The sequence below is a fragment of the Centruroides sculpturatus genome, unplaced genomic scaffold (assembly GCF_000671375.1).
Source record: "Centruroides sculpturatus isolate CEXI.00-Female unplaced genomic scaffold, Cexi_2.0 scaffold468, whole genome shotgun sequence".
In the NCBI taxonomy this organism is placed as follows: domain Eukaryota; kingdom Metazoa; phylum Arthropoda; class Arachnida; order Scorpiones; family Buthidae; genus Centruroides; species Centruroides sculpturatus.
In genome coordinates this window covers 500563-522191 of record NW_019384707.1, presented here as the reverse complement: position 1 = coordinate 522191, position 21629 = coordinate 500563, and the positions used below count along the sequence as shown (strand labels likewise).

General features: G+C 30.1%; 1 protein-coding gene across 1 annotated transcript in view; it reads right to left on the bottom strand.

Moving 5' to 3' along the window:
• Positions 1-515: 515 nt before the first annotated feature.
• LOC111627696 overlaps positions 516-21629 on the bottom strand; it is a 32093-nt gene continuing 10979 nt past the window's right edge. The window contains exons 3-5 of the mRNA XM_023371314.1: positions 2131-2441; positions 1428-2061; positions 516-657 (exon numbers count right to left, since the gene is read on the bottom strand). Of these exons, the coding sequence (XP_023227082.1) occupies positions 516-657; positions 1428-2061; positions 2131-2242 (888 nt within the window). The 5' untranslated portion in view covers positions 2243-2441. The remainder of the gene's footprint in view (positions 658-1427; positions 2062-2130; positions 2442-21629) is intronic.

The window sequence follows — 21629 nt, the reverse complement described above, 5'->3', positions numbered from 1 at the left end:
TGAAGTTGAAATAACAAAGGTTCAGAAGGTTAGATGTGAGAGTGAAAATAAAGAAAACTCTATATTTAAGTTAATAAATCGAGTTAACAAGGTCACCATATTAGTTTCATCTTCCTGTTAAAGGATTGTATGGTTCCTATTACCGATACGCTTGTACTGTACGTGTTTAAGATTCCTGAGATATATTTAAATACTTAATCTATGAATGCTTTAATTAAATAAATATTTTCTTAAGTTTAGAGTGTTTTTTTTATTCTAATAACAAGCCAAAAAGCGAATAATTATTAAAATATTACATAAATATCGATACATAATCAGTTTCCCATAAATAGTAATAGAAGGAAGTGTTTATGATGTAAATGCTGACGTAATAAACATATGACCTATTTTTAAAATTTGAATTCTTAAAACACATCTTGTCAAATAGTCGTAAATAATATTTTTAACAGATAATTTTTCTGTTTTAATTTATTTATTTACTAGAATAATATGATTTTTTAGCATTAGAGAATATTTTATTTAATATTGGAATCGATTTTATTGCAGTAATAAATAGAACAATTTCTTTTTTTGTATTTTCCAACTCTTGCTGCCTTTCTTAATCTCTGTTTATCGCTTTCGTCAATGTGTTTGTTCTTCATAATGTTGTAGAAGACACTGGAAATAGAGAAAGTTAAACAGATTAGTAATGTAAACAACAAACAAAAAGTCGAGTAAACAACACAAAATTTAACAAATAAATGGACATAACACAATAAATAAGACTACTACGACCTTAAAGTTAAGGCCTCTCGAGCCCTTCTATTTCTTCTGATTTACTTCTCTATATGCACTTGAAATTACACTAATTAATTTTCTAAACTTTATAATTAATATTTCATTACAGGAACATGTAAGACCCTAGGATTGACTCATCCTAAATAAGTTTGGGTGTTATTCTATTGTTTTCTTATGCGAAAACAATCGAACGGTGCATTGTTATGTCATCATCATTTTAACCTTCACCCAGCCATAACATTTCGAATTTTATTGTTACAATACATTAAAACCAATGAAGCGAGTATAATGATGTGGTGGGTGAGGTCCTATTTCGAAGTATTTTGCATAATTTCTTAATGAAAATGGTGTTGCAGTTATTTAGAAATGTCTTTTATCCGTAGTAATTTATTTATGAATAAAGTAGAAGACAAAATAAGGAATGTTTTTTTTTCAACGGGAACCATTTTGCAAGCTCTTGCTGATAATTGCATTTAAGTTTAACAAGCGTGACTCATGCGACTTCTCTAATTATATAAAAATACAGTTTAAACTAATCTAGTATATACTATTGATATTTATAATTAGTAGCGTAATAGTATTTTTAACCCACACCCCACCGCTGTCGCCATCTGACGAATTTAAATCGAATTAAATAAACGTATACTTACATCGATACGACTTCTTGCTCTAGACGTGGGAAAGAAGCTCGAGAATAGGTAAATTCGCATGCTAACCGTTCCAAACAATGATTTTCCGGTGCCAATAAGCCGCTACAACGTAAGTAAGAAAGCATCAGGTCCTCACGAAACACGTTTTCCTCGCCAACCTCTGCTAAATATCTTTGGATAGATCTGAGCATCTCCAGACGTCGAAAAAATTCTGATCTTTTATCCGCATCCCTTGCAAAAAATCTCAATGCTCTCCTTCGTCTTCCTGTTGGGAGGGTTCCAGGAAGTGACGTGCTAGCCACAGCCAAAGGTAACATCACCTGGCTGGCCATTAAAGGGCCGAGCACCGCCAAAAGTGCTAAAGGTATAACTACTGCCAACAGGGCTTTAGCACCTTGTTTACCTTTACCACTGCCCAAACCGAACCCTCCTCCTCCTCCTTTACCGCCTCCCAACATGCTAAATCCTTCACCACCTCCACCATAATTGTTACCATAACTTTGCCAAGTCGAAGCATCATTATAACCACTAGCAGATGGATAATTGTCACGATTGCCCTTACGTCTATCCTTCTGATCCACTTCGTATCCATAAGAATGGCTTCTCGTCTTGTTAAATATGTAATCAGGATAATCTATATAACAATTAATAAACATTATTCCGTGTTAAAATATATTTTATGACCCTTTCAGCTAATACTCACCGAGAGATTCCTGATATATCAGTTTATTATTATTATCTGGAATGAATTTTCTTGCAGCTGATGTGCCATGGATGAAGATAAATAATAATGCAGATATAAAAGAGATCCTCATTTTTAGGTGTAACGACTCGAAGTTTGAGACGTAAAATAGTTTTTATGTGCTATTAAATCAGCTTTTATAAGACAAAAGAACGGCCTACACCCTTTTTACTTCAGCACGTTTAACAGTTCAATGGAGGCGATCGAACTTCTCATTCTTTCTCACCTTTCAGACATGACCCGACAAACAGAGCATCTTATCACCTAATTTTCTTGTATATATGTAAATTATTAAATATAATAATTAATTTAGAATACCGAATAAATATTAGTATTTCATATTATTCTCGAAAATCATTCGTTTAACATAGACAGAGTGATCAAAAGTTCACTGTACACTTGTCATCATTAACTAGCTTTTAAACTGTCCTGTGTAAAAGTTTTTATTCTTAGACACCTTAATTCCTGTCTCCTTAGTGCCTTAACCCTTACTCCATATCCATTTTAGGGCCCACTTAGTCATTATGCCTTTCGTATCTGTTGCCAACTGTCTAGTTATGGCACTGCTTAGCTCTATCGCTTGTAATCTTGATCACTCTGTGTATGTATAAACATACAAATTTGTTTTGCAGGAGACAGGGAATAATACAAATAAGGAGCCTTCTCAAGACCCTCTAAAACCCCTCTAAGGGCGGGGCTCTACGGGGTGCACATGACACACACACCCTCTGTGTTCTCTACATTTTAATTGTCTCAAATAATTTCAAAGTATATACAATTTTGTATAACAGTATAATTACGGTTGCTTTAACGCATGGACATACCTAATCGTAAATGAGGGCCACCTCTTCTTAAGGGGCCTTATCTCACGCCCGATTACTAATAGTTTTGTTCTGTATAATTATGAAGAAATTAAGTTTGGGGCCTCAAAAATGATTAACACAGTCCAGAATAGGCTTATATTTCTTTAAAACAGGCTCAAATTTAAACAAAAAAAAAAAAAAAACACGTTAAAAGTAAGGCATAATCATAAAGTATAGAATAAAATATTTCACCCCCCATTATCGTTTAATAAATACTTGCTAAAGAGATACAGAGCGTGACTGACAGAAACAAATTATAAGGGGGCCTTTACAGGGATTAAACTTTAGTTTTCAATATAAATTTTTAATTTATTTAATATAATTCGTCTTGTTATAAATAATTATAAATCTACTTTTATTAATTTTTGCTTAAAACATTTATAAAGATTATCTCGTAACTATGGCAACTAAATTATATTTAAACGTTCCCCCGATCGAAGGTCGTACAAAGGGTTTTGCAGAGGTGAATATTCAGTTAGATCAGCAGAAACAAGAATTCTTTTTTTTTTTTACTTTCTTTCTTTCGAGGCAATAAAACAATTCAGAAGAGGGTACTTCAGAAGTTTAGAAGTTTCTCCCCCTTCAAACGTGCTTGAAAATAACAAGACAAAACACGAAATCCCTCGAAAATCAGGATCAAATTTACGACTACACAGATAAAGAGCTACAATTTAGGGCCTTATACTTTTAAAATTTATTATTATTTGATGGAGTGGAAGAATCTCTCTGGTACGTTATAGCTTAAGATTAAGTCAATTCTTCAGTGGCGCATTATCCTATGAGGAAAACAAAAAGAGGAGAAATTGACTGAGGCCCTACCGAAAATGGTCCCCCAAACTAATCTTTTATAAGAAAATATTTCCTCTTAAAAAACTCTCTCGAAGAAATATGTCTCTAGAGTCAACACTATACTGGGGCTTCCTAATTAAAATTTACCTGAGCCCCGTAAAGGTATAACGCTCCACTGATTGTTTTTGTTTAGTATTGTTTTTAATTACATTTCTAATCAGTGAAGTAAATTGGTTACAAGAACAATTTATGTTACTGCATTAAAACCTGTCCAAAACGGAACCCGAATAAAAAGGAAACCTGCCAAAACGGAATAAGTCTTTTCAACAGAGCGATTTTCTATGTTAATAAAAGACCTGTTCGAAATGGTAACCTGTCAAACTGGAACAATATTCCATACCGTGCGATTCCGGTTTACACAGGTTTTAACGTGGGTTTTAAGCCATCTTTTCAGAGAAATAGCATAAAGATGCATAAGAAAATTTAAGGCATAGTTTATGGCAAAGTTTAAGGCATTGTGGTATATAAAGCGTAGACACATATATGTTTATGTATAAATAAAACGTATAATGTATATTTTTACATCTGTGGCACGTTATCTTACGGTAAAAAAAGAAAAAAAAATGCAATTGTCTCTGTTGGTGGGGCTCTCAAACCAATCTTTTATAAGCAAACACTTCCCCCAAAAAATTCTTTAGAAGAAAAATGTCCGAAGTCAAAACTATACGTGGGTCCTCCTAATTTAAATTCGCCTGGGTAAAAATAGGCTTTAAAGCATATTTTTATCTATAAATTCAAATAATATACAAGTTATTTCCATTTTGTTTCATCTTCGATCATTGCTCTTCAACACTTCTCCATGGGATGATTCCAAGTAATTCTTCTTCTTTCCACGATATCTGTTAGAATTTTATTTTTATTTTTATTATTTTTTATTCGTCTTTTTCAAAATATCTTTATTTTTATATTTGTCCATCCATCTTATTTTCCAAAAACCCATCTTAGAAGTACAATTCTTCAATAGTTCGTATTCTTTTCTTAAGGTCAATATATCTGAGCTATTGAAGCTATTTTCTACACAAAACATTTAATAAATCTTTTCTATATGTCGATTCATTCTTTCTTTTATATAAAACTTTTCTTCTTCTTACCGTTTTGTGTTTCAAATTTCTTGTTATTACTCTATTTTATTCCCTTTATATATATATATATAGGCCTATATATTATTATTATATCAATATTTTTAGTGTCATTCCCTTTTCCGTAAGCCTTTCTAACAATACTAAATCCCGCTATATTATTAAGATTAAATCGTAATAATACTGATAATATTTTTCAATTTTCTCACATCCCTGCACTTAATATAATACGAGTTTTATATATAAAATATTTAGCTATAAACTCGTGAAAATTTCTTATACCCTTTCAGATTATGGCTGTCGAAAGATATCGAATCCTGGCATTCTGGATCAATTTTTCGGGCCTCAGAAGCGGCCCACATTTTCAAATTTCCTTAGAAAATTTAAAAATGTAAGCCTCACTAATTACTTCCCCCGAAATCTCTCCATCTAAAGCTAGCATTCAAAACTAGCTGAACAAAATCGAAAATGTATTTTAAAAAAAGACGTGTTCCTGTTTTAAAACTTTATATCTCTTCTTTTTAAAATGTAAATTATCGATATTTACATAAGTAACCATTCTTTTGTATAATAGATTAATTGACTTCATACAATCATTTGTCTTCATTTGCCTCCGCATCTTCCAACGGTACAATTGGGATTTCATCAATTATTCTTTTGTTTAATTCTTTTATTGATATTTCAATTTCTTTCTTCTTTGTTTCCAGTCCTCTGTATCGTTTACATCCATCTCTTTCTTTCCCATTTCAACGCTTTTCTGTTTCTTCCCCCTTTTTTTTTGTTACTTTATCATCAACTTCTTCGATGTGTTATTACCCATGGCTGCGTGTTTTCTTCTAGTCACGCATTTGTCAGAATTCCTCTCTTCTTGTCATCAATTCTTACCATCCCCTTTATACTTTTCTTACTGTTTTTTTCCTTTTTTTTTCTATTGAGAGTTTTCTCGTACACTTTCAACAATAGATCGCTGCCTATCTTCGATTTTCTTCGCGTTTTTTTTAAGCTAATTAAATTTTTACTAATTAACTTATGTAGTGTTAAACATAAATAATAATTATGGCTTCACCAGGGTGAAGTGACAAGACAAATAAATCTAATTTTTAGTTAGAGTTTGCTTGTTCTTATCTCTAACACTTCCTATCAGTTGTTGCGATGATAACATCTTTTTCTCCTATTCTACTCTTTTGACCAGCAAATAATTCGTCTGATGTAAGGTTTTTTTTTGTAATCAAACATCAATTCCTTCTCCAATCAATTTTCTAGAGTTTTACTCAAAAATTTTGATTTTAATTAATTTCTTAATTATTTAACCTTTTCAACGCTCTACTTAATAAAGTCGAGTTATTCAGCTTTACTGTACTTAACCTTTCTAGCATTAAACGTACTTAACTTGATCTTTCCAATTAAATATATTTAATAAATTGACCTTTTCAACATTAATTACACTTAATAATTTGACCTCTTCAGCATTACTGTGCTTAATAAGCTTAACCTACTTAACCTTTTCAGCATTGAATATTCTTCAGCTCTTCTAATATCAAATATACTTAACTTTGACCTTTTTAGCTTTAAATATCCTTAATAATTTGACCTTTCCAGCATCAAATATACGTAACTCGACCCTTTATACTTTTAAATACCCTTACTAACTTGACCTTTACAGCATTAAACATACATAGCTCGACCTTTTTAGCATTAAATACCCTTAAAAGCTTAACCTACTTAACCTTTTCAGCATTGAATATTCTTCAGCTCTTCTAATATCAAATATACTTAACTTTGACCTTTTTAGCTTTAAATATCCTTAATAATTTGACCTTTCCAGCATCAAATATACGTAACTTGACCCTTTATACCTTTAAATACCCTTACTAACTTGACCTTTACAGCATTAAACATACATAGCTCGATCTTTTTAGCATTAAATACCCTTAAAAGCTTGACCTTTCCAGCATCAAATATACGTAACTCGACCCTTTACACCTTTAAATACCTTTCATAACGCAACCTCTTCATCATTAAATACACGTAACTTGACCTCTTCAGCATTAAATATCCCTAATAAATGACTCTTTCAGCAATAAATTGACCTGTTCAGCGTGACCAAATCTCCTCAGTTTTGATAAATAATTTTTTTGTTTACTATATTTCAGCATCTTTTGGGTGTATTTTACTTTCGAGATACCTGAAAAATTTATTACTGTCGTGTCCATTCATGAGAAATTTACTAGCCGCATCCATCCATCATTACTCTCTCCAAGGCTATACACTCGTAAAATAAATGGATTCGAGCCTATTTTGGGAGTATATATCAATCTCCAACCACTATTGATATATGATTATGATGAACTGTTCTTCGTGTTAAAAAATAAAAAAGCTTCGATTAAATGCCAGAAAGCGAGCAAATTTCTATAAAATCTTCTGAAAGTTTTTGTGTAAAATATATTAAATTAATCTTCCTGTAAAATTTCTCCATTTCTATCGTTTTTTAACGTAAAACACCATAAAGACACCATTGGTAAGAGCGCTTTACGATTCGTTATTAAACCCTCTGACGCAAATTTGACGTCATTTTTATCTTCGCTCATTATAAAACTGGAGAGATGACGTCGAAATGACGTAAACGGAATGATTATCTGGTTTTAAATCCTAGCGAATAATCTAAGCGAAAGCGAACTGCTCGTGGCGCCATCTGTTGAATATTTTCGGAAGTTTAACAATCAATACGTATAAATACAATTAAAACGATAAAAATTATTTTAAATTCATTTCAATTAAGATAAAAATTTAGGAAATAACAATTAAATAATAAAATATTTTCTCTTAAGAAGAATTCTACAAGCATTTTAATGAATGATTTCATTAAAAAAAATATTTAAAAAAAGTTGAAAAATGTTATAATTTCAATGTATTAGCGTACGATGAAATTTAATTTCGTTTCTTTTTTATTATAATTAAATGAATAAAATGAAGGAAAAAAATTAATTTACAATGATTGTAAATTGAATTATATATATTTGATTGTGAGCCATCTTCAAAGAATTTAGGAAAGAGCAAAATTACTGAAAAAAGATTCTTGCAACGCATCGAAAAATCTGATCTCATTATTGGATATCGCCAAAAAGACGATTTTTCTAGGTTTTTCCTACCCCCTCCACCTATTTCTTCTTTTATTTTTGGCGTATTTGTTACGCTTGACATTTTACCGAATTCATTTTTGTTTTATTTATTTCTTTCTTTTCTCTGACGTCTTATCCGATTTTTATAGATTTATAGATTTTCCTTCCCCCTCGCCCTTACTCGAGATACGTCCTTTATTAATTACGCGATAATTTCGTCCAATCCTACCTTATCCCTCCGATGACGTCACGAAATAAACACGCGTCATCGCTTACGTGATTAAACGTCAGCGATTTAAAATTTTCGTAAAATTCGACGTCATTATGACGAAGGCATTTTTAAAATGGAGGAATCTTTTGCAGGTTTTTAATTGTTTTTTAAACAGAAATTTTGCTATAAGAGAATAATTTAATTTTTGTAGATTTATTACATTTACGGAGGCGATAATTATGTCTGAGACTTCTGTAAAGTGACGATCTCTCTTACGTCAATGAAAAGGCCGATCCTAATTCGGGCCCTGTACAAATCAATGGTGCTAAAACCATACCTCTGCAAAATCTAATCATTTGCTAGTCCTATGCTTAGCAATGTTGCATAAAGTCACAATTGATGGTGCCATAAGGCAATAACCCCCTAACAACGGCCATTTTTATGTCACCGTCAGTGGCCGTCGTTCGGAGGTTTGACTATATATGATAGAAATTTCGGCCTATATCTAGATGAAAAATCCACACAGGGCTTTAATCAAATTTTCTACAAATAAATTCGAAAAAATTTTGAATTTATCCCAATGTTAAGTGATATTGTTATTGCTATTGTTTCATTGCAAAAGTGACAATTTTTAATATTATTGCAATATAAATTGAGTTTAAAGGCATTCTAGATATCGTGTTTGCATAGGGCACGCGATACGCTCCGAGGGATGCCTCCCGGTTAGACTTTTTATAGGAAACTGGCCCCTATTTAGGTGCTACTAACGTGAAGAAATTCCGGATAACTCTACGTTTCTTCCTATTCGAAGCATACCTTAATTACGAGTCATATGGCAATCTTTTGAACATCCTTATTACACCATACAGGTTGGCTCAAAAGTCAGTTAACCGTTTCAGTGTATTTTTTTTATTGCTCAATAAACAATTCATAATACATTGCTACAAATCTTCAGTTGTCTCGATCAGATTTATGGACCAACTTAAATGTAAACCGAATTTTAATTAAATTTATTTAATACCATATATTTTATATTAAAAAAATAAAACATTTAAATGTCAAAAATATCACTTTTCATAAAAATAAATGAATCAACAAGTGAATTTTTTTTCATTTTGAAGTAATATTTTCATGATGAAATTACAGAAGATGCAATTTCTTCTTACGAATATAAAAAATATATATATATAAAAATCTAGAATATATAATTTTAAATTCATCCATATATATTTTATTTAAATAAATAAATAAATATATATATACTCAAGTCTTAAAATTGAAATGAAGATTGAAAAATATTTTACATTTTTTTTTTAATGCAAACGCGATATTATTTTATATTTTAATATAATTTATAATTCTTACAATCTTTCAGGGGATATAAAAAAACAATATGTAAAAATGTAATCTAAAAAAATTACTTTTTACTTCTTTTTTTATAATACATTCAAACCCCTCCCCTAACAACGACCACTGACAGTAGCATAAAAATGGCCGCTGTTTACAGGTGGAGGTTATTGGAGATTCGACCGTTTAAATTAAATTTCAGTAAATTTTATAAATCATCCAGTAATTGCCAAAAAAAATCGTTAAAAATTCTGAGCTTAATCTAATCACTTCTATATTAAAACATTTAAAGTTCTCCAATACTTAGCTTTACAATTAGAATATAACCCGAAAAATTCCAGCTCCTGATATAGACGGACAGACATACCAACGGATAATTAACTTTAACTCATTATCGAAAGAGTAGACATGAGTCAGCCTGAGCTGGAAGGATCTATGTCGGATGGAAGGAGACGTGCGGGAGTTGAAACATTCGGCCATTTCTTTTTTTTTTTTTTTTTACAATTTTAAAACGTTTTTATGCTATCTTTATAATAAATAATATTATTGTTACTTCCTTTCTTTTACAAATTTTATTACTGTGATCCATATGTCAATTCCCACAAGTCTCTTCCATCCCTTTCATCCGACATAGACCTTTCCAGCTCAGGCTGATTCGTGTCTATTCTTTCGATGCACTGACTATAACGAGTTAAAGTTAATTATCTGTTGATATGTCTGTCTGTCTGTACGAGGAGCTGGAATTTTTCAGGTTATATCCTAATTGTGAATCTAAATATCAAAGAAATTTAATGTTTTAATATAGAAGTGATCAGATTAAACTCAGAATATAGCCACAAATATTCCCCAAAATTTGAAAAAAAGAAAAAATTTATTAAATTCTTAAATTAATAAGTAAAATGAATAGATGTGGAGTAAAAAGAAAATTTTACAGATTTTTCAATTCTTTATATTGACATAAATCCGACTTCCGAACAGATTTGAAGAAAATTTGAATTTCCTGTATATTTCGTCATACATACTACAATATTATTTCTTGACGTAACTAAAATGGCAGCTGTTTCAATTTTTTTTTAATTTTTTTTTTCTATTGACATAAATCTGAATTTTGAATGGATTGAAGAAAATTTTGTTATTATATTCAGTTTATCAAAGTATGTGTCATACATTATAAACTGTTTTGATTTATGTCAATCTCTCTCTCGCAGGAAAGAGCAACCGCTGATGTCTTTTTTTTTTCTTGTAATACGATTGTAAACTGTATGTAAAATTAAATGGAATTTTATTAATTTATGTATATTTATATTTTATTTTATAATAATAACTTTACATTTAATAAGTAATTGTTTAAACTACAAGGGTGATTTGATTCGGTTAGAGTACGTCAATGCAATACGTGGACATCTGTCAATAGGGATGTCTCCTGGTAGGATTATCTATGGAAAACTGGCTCCTATAGGATGTTAGACACGTGAAGAAAGCCCGGAAATATGGGAAAATTGACTCCTATACATGTGGGTTTTTTTTTCTATATGTATGAATGTGTGTAGTTGCACGACTTTGCTCACTGTCTTTGAAGTTTAATAACTCTTGGTCCATTTGCCAAAAATTTTTGAAATTTTGCAGGGAGGTTTGTATATTAAGGATGTTGATGCTATTAAATTTTGGAAGTTAAAGATAGAGGGAGTCGGTCATTAAGTTTTGAAGAAACTAAAATTACATTATAACAGTCCTATATATTATATTGTATTGATTTAAACTTAGATTAAAGTTAATGATTAAAGAAGATTCAGTTTCCATTATTTTTATATTAAAATTACTCTTTTTATGGGATGTTTTATACTATAGATATACAGAAGATTCGAAAATCATCAAACGTGGACAAAGGGTTTATTATACAGCCACTTATATAATTTATATGAGTGCCATTTAATTGAATGCATATAAAAATGCATTCCTCCCACTAGTGGTAAAGCCGTGTTAACGTGTTCGTTGTTTGTGCATGTGCATCACAAGTGCACCCCTTCAAACGTGAGTTCTGTATGGAAACTTGAATCACACTGTACCCATCATTTACCACCGAGTGGACGAAACCACCGAGCATTGGTCGCGGGTTCGCACCTCACCAACGGGCTAACCGCGTGGAGTTTCCAGTGTTTTCTTCACGTGTCTAAACACGCAAAGAAAATCTGGAAATAAAGAAAAATGGTCCCTATTCGGGTGTTTTAAACACCGGAAATAAGGAAACTAGTCGACATTCAGTTGTTATCTCTGGATTTCTTTCACGTGTCTAATAAGTGCATAGGGACCAGTTTCTCTTATTTTCGGATTTTCTTCAGTATCTAAGGTAAACTAGTGTTACACACGTGAAAAACAGATTGACACAAAATTAAAACTTAATTTCCATTTTAAATTCAGTTATAAATTATCTACATTATAATATATTTTTTTAAAAATATTTTTTTTAGAACCGAGAAAAATTTATGACAAGAAACAGCTCTTTAGATTTCTAAAGATTTGCAGAGATATTTTATAGACTGATAGCAACATTCTGTAAATCTTAAAAATTTCCTGCAGAAATTCTTCAGAAATATTTCCAGAAAAGGCCAAAGAAAAAAAAAGTCGAGATAATCCAAGATTATAATCTTAATTATGATATATTAAACTAAATGAACCGAAATAATTTATGGTTTTTAATAGCAACAACTCCATTAAATTTAAGATTAAAAAAACCCACCTCCTTAATTCCTACTGGATAATGATGTAATTTAATCCGATTAATCCTCTTTCTTCTTCCCTTTTTTTTTCTTCTTTAAGCAAGGATATTTAATAAAATCCTAGATAATTGCTGCCTTTCACCACAAGGATAACTTCCTCTCAGAAAAAGAAAGGATGTTTGATCTCTTTGTTATGTTTGATTTATATTAATGGTATTGTAAAGAGGTTAAGTTCCGAAGAAAATAATAATAAAATAAAACAATTATACTCCTGTTTGCCAGGGTATTATTATTTTATTACATTTTTTTTCTTTTTTTTCGATAGAATTATTGTCTCGATGCAAACAGAATATTTACTTTTTATTATAAAAATACTTTCTAAATTTTTTTAAAGAGAAAGGAGGAGATTTACGGACTTACATATCGAAAAACAATTATCAAAATGATGATTATCAGAAATCTTTTTGTTTCTTACTTTGCTTCTGTTATATATAACGGAAGGAAAGTATGGAAATCGTCAAAAAATAACCCTCTAGATTTAAAATTTTTCAACTCGGGGTCTATAAAACGTGCCGAAATACTAAAAAAATTCGTTGTTTTCCTGTTTGTATGAGTGCTAGCGTATGTAGGAATACGATTTTATTTACCCACTTTAAAGCTTAATAACTCCTTCATTTTTTGTCGAAAATTTCTGAAATTTTGTGAGGATGTTTATATATTAAAGACGTTAATACTGTTAAATTTTGGCGTTTAAAGGTCAACTAGGTGAGGTGATAGAGCAAGTTCACTTGTCACATCTCGAATGATATCGGATTTAATAAAGTTTTTTTTTTTTTTTATATATCCTCAAAATTAAGCTTTTTGCCATTTTATAATAATTACTACTGTGATATTTAATTAAAACTTTTTATAACAGATGGAGACACACACACACAATTTAAACCCTTGCCGGGAAAGTTATGCAACTCTTTGTTGGGGGGGAGAATATTATTTTTGCTTTTTTTCCTTTCTCTTAACTACTGTTTGCTGAATATTTTATAAAGTAATCTTCGCCAACAATTCGTTCAGCTTGCCTCCTTTAATTATACCACGATACCATGTGATAAATACTGTCTTTAATTGATTTAATTCACTAGAATTATCAGCCACTGCCAAGTAAGTTTAACATCGTAAATGAGTTCGAATGTTTCTGTATGGTATCTAATTGTCGAGATATCTTAATATATTCGTTTTAATTACATTTTAATATATAAATATATTTTATAAATTAGTTAATTACAATAATCAATTCTTTAACTTACGTCGACGAATCTTTAAAATTTCATCATCATCATTAGCTTTAAATACTCTTTTTTCGTTATATTAAAATCGATGTTATATTAAATTGTAATTGATTTTAATAGATTGAAAAATAATTATAAAGCTATTAATTATCTGTGACCCAGATTAATAACGTAATTGATTAATTGCCTTGTAACTGATTAAATTACCTGCAATATCCATAAACCATGCGGTGAAGTGTAATTTAAAGGGGCAGGCGATGTTCTCCATCTTTTTTTTTTATATCATATTTAATTTTTTTTTAAATTATTTCCTGTTGTTTAGGAACTTTGTATCGCTTTTATTGTGTAAATACAAAGTAAACCTGCGTAAACAGGAAACGACAGCAAATAAATAATTCCGTGTTACACAGGTTTAACTGTATACAGAATGTATTAAATTAATATAAAGTTATTTTTTTTAATAGTATTTAGTTAAAAATATTTAAAGATTCTAACAAAATAAATAAAGTCGAATCTATTAAATTAAAGGGAATAATTTTAAAGAAAAAAATTTCTTTTAAGGATTCTAAAAAGGATCCTAACAAAATAAATAAGTTAAAGCTATTGAATTAAAGGAAATAATTTAAAGAGATTCTCTAAGAATTCTATGAAAAAGATTTTCTAACAAAATAAATAATTTAAAGTTATTAAATTAAAGTAAATAATTTTAAAAAGTTTTAATGATATTAAAATTTCTTTTATCTTTTTAATAAAATTTACTTGAAAATTCATTACTTTTCAACTTCTGATTGCTGTTTTTTTTAATATTTTAAAAATAAATCCGCTTTAAATATATGTTAAGACGATTTTTAAAATTTTCTACAATAAAATTCAAAATTTTTGGGCTGCAATTCACCTATACATTCTGTCTGTCTGTCCGTTAACGAGAACAAAGTTAGATAGACGGAAAACGAGACCAGATATGGAAAGCTTAGGGCCTGAGGCCCCGATTAACTTCTGGCTGGACCGGAAGTCACGTGATTTCAATCCAAAATTTTCTCAACAACGGAGTTATATAACCGGCACGACTCGCTTGTTACCAGGAGAAGTATGATGTACAGGGGAACAACACCACTAAAATCGAGAACAGATATGGAAAGTTAAGGCCGGACATAACGATTAAATATATACGAACAATATATATTTAAATATATTTTATATTTAGATATATATGTTAATCCTATTCATCAAGATATGCAAATTAATAATACAATGAAACTCAAACAATAAGAATTATGTAGTCTACACGTAAGTTTGAGTTTGGAAAGTTTTAAAATCATGTCATTTGGTGGCGAGGATGTCGTTTGCAATGCAAAATCGTACATGAATGTTGAGAATGTATGTTTAATATTTATGGGGAATATCCGTTCGTTTATTAGCGCTTTAAGACGACGACACGCTATTTGGGAGTGTTATATCGAGGTTTGATATTATTTATTGTTATATTATGATATAATATAATATTATTAATACGTAGCACGTCCAGATATTAAGTTTTGTTGGCTAGAAAGGAACAAAAACTTGCAGTTTATTGTCATAGGAAAATACATAATTGCAGCTATTTTTCAATATATTTATCTTTGAAGTTCAGTCATTTGTCGTAGAGACAGATAAGTTATTTCAAACCTTCGTATAGAAGTCTCCTTCCAACCCCCCTTTAAACTTTTTCAAATGCAAAAACAGGTGGAAGTTGGCATGTGTTAGACGAGACTATATGGCAGGTGTTCAAAGATTTCCTACTTGAATTTTTTTTTTTTTTAATTAATTCCTGTGTGCTGCGGGTGGATTGAATCGGATTGGTGGTAGAAGGCAACGCAATGCATTGTCGATCTGCTAGGGCACGATGCCTCCCGGAAAAACTTTTGTGGGAAATTGGCTCCTATTTAGGTTCTAGGTACGCGGATTATGGAAAGCTGGCCCCTATTTGAGTGCTAGACAGGCGAAGAAACATGGAAAACTTCACGCAGTCAACTTATTAGTCGGACTCGAACCCACGGCCAACTATCGTGTTCAGTAGTTTTTTAACCATTCAGTGGTGGGTTGCTGCGGGTGTACTGACAGCGCATTGTCCTGAAGTAAAAATAATCCAGAGGTCGGGAGGTCACGTTTGTTTTGTTTCCAACAGTTCGTCGTAATTCTTTCGGAACATAACAATAACTTTCGTCGTTTATTGTTGCTCCATAGCAACGAAGAGCTGCAGACAACCGTACAAGGTGAGTCTGTAAGTTGGTCGGAGACCTCTTTGACGAGGATTTGCAAAAGCTTTGACAAATGACCGAATTTCAAAGGTGAATATGTTGAAAAATAGCCATAACTATGTATTTTCCTATAACAATAAACGTAAGTTCACAGAAAGTAAGTTTCTATTCCTTTCTAGCCAATCGAAACGCAATTCCTACACGTGCCTCGTATAAGAATTTATATAATAATCTATTATATAAATCCTATTCTTATAAATCCCTACTGTATTTTGTTAAATTCTATATAAATCTTCTGCATTTTGTATATACTTTCCCCAGATAAGCCAGGATTTCTCATACGTCAATACAGATTGATTGATTATATAAATCCCATATAAAAATATATTTATTATAAATTTTTTTTAATAATTTATTAAAATATACTTAAAGTTCCAACTATTCTAAACATAATTCTTTTTAAATATATAAATATTTTTCTTTAAAATTTTGCATATTTTTAATCTTTTCTGCTTGATTTCAGGCTTCAGGAAACGTATTAACAGGATCTGAAAGAATTTCGACTGAGATTTTCGTGGAAATTTTCAATATTTGTAAAGAAACAAAGTATTTTTTTAAAAAGAATTTTACAATTTTTACAAGATATTTTGATCATTTTACAAAACATTTTGCAATGGAAATTCCCAAAAAACCATTCAAACTTCCGCCATCTTTTAAACAAAATAACCTTGTAAATTATTGTAAATCTATTTGTTAAACCAATTTGTAATGAATGAAGTGTTTAATTCCATTGAATTTAAGAATCGGAATGGCTTAATGAGCGATAATTAAATTAAACTTAATTACAAAATGTCATAATGCTTCACACTTAATTTAAATGGCTCGAATTAATCTTCGTCTCCTCGTAGGAAAAACAAATAATAATAATAATAATAATAATTTTTTAATGCTTGTATTAAGATATTCTTTCATTTTTAATTGAAAGTTTACGAAAATATTTCATGACTTTAACCGTAATTTAACAGATTTATCACGTTTAATTTACTGTACACGCGATTTCGTGATGCGATTATGAAATCGGCTGATTAAATGCGAAGTAAATGACTTGTATCAATTTCCTCGATTGTCGCTAGAACGTGTTTTGGCGCTGTCGTCGTCACGATTATCTGACGTTTATTCACGTGCAGTTTTTGAAACGGTTGCTAGACGACTGGAATCGAAACTAAGTTTTGCATTTTTTTTATTATTTTTAAGTCAAGAATTTAAAAAGTAAAATGCAAAAATAAAGTTTTAGAAGATAAAAAATTAAATTTTTGTTTTAAAGAAAATTCGTATGTAAATTTTTATTAAAAAAAATAATTCAAAAAAAATTCGAAGAAGTAAAATAAATTTTTTTTTGTTTTAATAAAAAAATTTAAAGTAAATATTTTAAAAATTTCAATTTTAAATGGTTTATTTGCATTGCTAAAAGTATAAGTTTCTATATTAAAATATTTCTTTAGGTTCTATTTATTATACTGAGCTACTTCTACTACCTTCAGATAACACATATATATATAGACTAGAAATTAACTAAATTAATAAAATAAATACATTAAAAAAATGCAGCAAATGAGTTGCGTAACTTTCCCGGCAACAAAGTTAAACTTGCGTGCGGCTCCATCTGTTATATAAATTTTACTTTATAAACTTTTTTATATTATTAATTATTATAAATGCCAAAAAGCTTAAGAGTAGAAAGGAGTTTTATTTAAAAATTTTAAATGATAATAATAAGTAAAATCTTCATTAAGTCAAGCCATCCCACTCGAGATGTGATACGTGATCCCCCCTCTCTATCTCCTCAACCCGTTGACCTTTAACCGCCAAAATTTAACAGTATACACGCCTCTAATGCACAAATTTCCTTGCAAAATTTCAGAAATTTTCGACAAAAAATGAAGGAGTTATTAAGCTTCAAATTGGGTGAACAAAATCGTACTCCTACACATACACACACTGACACCCATACTTATAGTTAATATATCTTACGACATTAATATTGTTACTATGGTAGCATTTAAATATTTAACAAGAAAAATATCAAAATGGAATCTAAAGATTTGCATTACTGTTCTAATGACACGAAAGAAACTCATGCTAACAAAGCCTATTACATATTTCATTATTACTAAAGTAGTTTGCGTGAAGTATGACAGTCACGTTTAATACTAAAAAAAGGAATTGGTGCTAAGGGAGCGTATGAAAAACTTTTAATGGAACTTACACGATTGATAACGTTATTAGGTGGAATGTAAAGAAAAATGGTTACTCGAAACATTAATAAATATGTTTTATGATTGTTACTGTAAAGGAATGTGTCGTTAATAATTATTTAGAAAGTGAAATGTCAACTTCGTGACGAATCTATAAAGCAGCTGAAGTGAAATTTTCAACTTACTGTCAAGCTACTTGGAGGTGCAAAGGGGCAGGGCCGCCGTAAACGGGCGTGCAAGGCGTGCACCGCACGCGGGCGGCACGTCCGGGGGGCGGCAAAGAGCCTTTCTGGCAAGCTCAACATAGGTAATCGTAGTTAAACAGGGGGCGGCATAATCGGTATTGCACACGGGCGTTCAAACAGCTAGCGGCGCCCCTGCAAAGGGGCCCAAGCTGCTTATCTTTGAGGCCTCTTATATATTAAAAATTAAGAAAAACATTACTAAAAGACTTTATTTTATATCTTAAAATAATGAAATTTGTGAAGAATAACATTTCTACCCCATTTTTAATTGAAATTTGTAAGGAAATGTTAATAAACACTCTGGCTTCCAGTCTGCAAGGAAGATGGAAAGCCTTACGTTTACGCGAATTCGTTCAAATTTTTGTAAGAAATAATACAAAATTAAAAAAAATTAGATACAATAAATCATGAAAATTGTTAGATTTTAACATAAATGATAAATCTCTATGAGTGCTAGCCACCCATAGAGCATGCTAACCATCCATGGAGAGTGCTAGCCAACCATAGAGAGTTCTAGCTATTCATGGAGAGTAATTGCCACCTATAGTAAGTGCTACCCATCCATAAAGAATGTTAGCCACCCATATTCCTGACACATCCTCATCCGTAGAGGGTAAAAATGTGTCAAGAAGCATTCGAATTCTGAATGTATGTGATGAAGCTCAACATAAGGCCTATAGAAGAGACTTTACTTTTATTTTTGTTCTGTAGAGAGCATTACAGAGCACTACAGAAGTCAAAGGTCAAAGGTAATTTTCACGTGATGTCGAATTATATCTAAATATTGTGTTAATCTGTTTTAAAATTTATCTGTTATAAGTACAGATATATTGATATATTCCACTACACACAATTGTTATAAACAATTGACAAAAGAAAAAAATATTCCCAAATTAAGGCTATTGAAAATAATCATTTGAACTTTTACCTTTCTTTTCAATGTACAATAAATTTCTTAAAATTGAGTTGTCATTGTTATACAAGAAACAGAAATATCCCAGATAAAAATTAGAATAAATCACAAACAAAACATGTAACACGGGAACAATTTATTATCCGATATCTACACTCGTGAGACTCGTTCTTATGTTAACCGATGGGTTTACACTGAATACTTTTTTCTGAACTTACAAGCATTGTTCCGCGCCTAGTTTCTTTCAATATTTATTTTATTTTATTACTCATGCATTACACGAGAATTAACTATTATCTATTATACGAGAATTATCTATTTTTGCTCGAGTTTTTATTGTTATTGTACGGCGATTCATTTATTGTATATTATTATTATTATTATTATTATTATTATTATTGCATGGGCATTGCCTATTTTTATTTGAACTTTTTAATTATTTCGTGAGAACTGTCGCTTTTTGCTTAGGATTTTAAAAATTATTGCACGAAAATTACCCATTTTTGCTTGAATTTTTAAAGAAATTATTGCACGAAAATTACCCGTTTTTGCTTGAATTTTTAAAGAAATTATTGCACAAAAGTTACCCCTTTTTGCTTGAATTTTTAAAGAGATTATTGCACAAAAATGACCCATTTTTGCTTGAATTTTTAAAGAGATTATTGCACAGAAATTACCCATTTTTACTTGAATTTTTAAACAGATTATTGCACGAAAATTACCCGCTTTTGCTTAAATTTTTTAAAATTTGCCAACTTTTGCCTAATTTTCTTCCTTACTGCATTTACAATTTGTTTTTTTTTTCTTTTTACATTTGCCTATTATAGAAAGAAGAATGACTCGCAGAAAGCACTCAATTTGGGCCTTTTTTTCTTATTATTTAATTATTACTATTATTATTTTATTTTATATTAAACGAGACTGAAAGTGATTCTTATACAGTTTGCTGTTCATACACTAGAATCGAGGAAGATAAACACAACGTAATTTACTAATCTAGTGTACAAGAATGTAACGGATCAATAAGAATACACTAGTTACTGTGTAAAGAACACCAGCTGTAGTGTTAAGTTCTGTAGTGTGGAAATTAATGATAATGACGTATAAAAGTAGTTCTGTGGCATTTTCCCTGTTAAAAAAATAATAAAAAAAAAATATATATAAAAAATATGTTGTCGTTCTATTGGAGATTGTACAGATGACACGCTCATTTTTTCTCCTCTTATTGTTAGCTACAGTAACCTTGTTATCTCTTGTACATTGTTTAGTCGGGGTATTTTTTTTTTACCCCTCTAAAAATTATTATTATTTTTAGATTTTTAACAATAATAATCCTGCTTTATCTTATATCTATTTTTCTACTTTGTTCCCATATTGTTTAAAATAAAAATAAAAGGAAGTTAAGTAATTTAAGATAGCAAAGCCGTGACGAAAATGCATTATCTAGAGTTATTATTATTTTTTTTTTGTTTTTAACGCTTAGAAACGTGTTAAGATCGTTATAAAAGGGTTAGAAACTCTCGCTTATTTATGAAATTTATTTAAAATCGAATTTTATAACGGTTAGTAACCTCTTTAAACGAGTTTATTTCAACCCTATTTAATGAATACAACCTCGTTTTAGTGAATTACGAGCAGAGTTATTTATTCCTTTAATTTTGTATGTTGAACATGACCTCGTTTTAGTGAATTATTCCCATATATTTCATTATTATTCGCTTTAGTTGGAATATTTATCTTGTTATAATGAATTATATACACTAAAGTCGTTATAGTGAATTATATTTAGGGCCCTTAGGTAAATTATAACAAACATTTTGAATGTTATTTTACTAAGAAGCAATTTATTACTACTCATTTCGTTATAAATATATTTTTAATATTAATTATAACCAGAAAATATCTTAATATTTTCAATGTTCAATATGGAAAAGGTTAAGGATTAATGCTCTCTACCTGACAAAATTTTAACGTAATAAATTATAAAAATAAAAATTAATTATCTTTAAAAGGAAAAGCCATCAATTTAACTCCTTGAATAATAATAAATTATTGTTATTAAACAGTAATTTATTATAAAAAAAACATTTATAATAAATTAATAAAGTTAATTTTACTAATTTAGGAATTACAGGAGAAAAAAATATATTAGTTATTTATTATAAATACAAGTAAAACCTCTAAACAACGGACATTGACGGGAATACAGTCGACCCCCCTATAACACTGTTAATAATTCCGTTTTATATGAATTCCATGTTGTACGAGTCACTTAGATTTTACAAATACGTGAGCCGTTCACAGCCCGGCACACGTATTTGTAAAATCTAAGTGACTCGTAC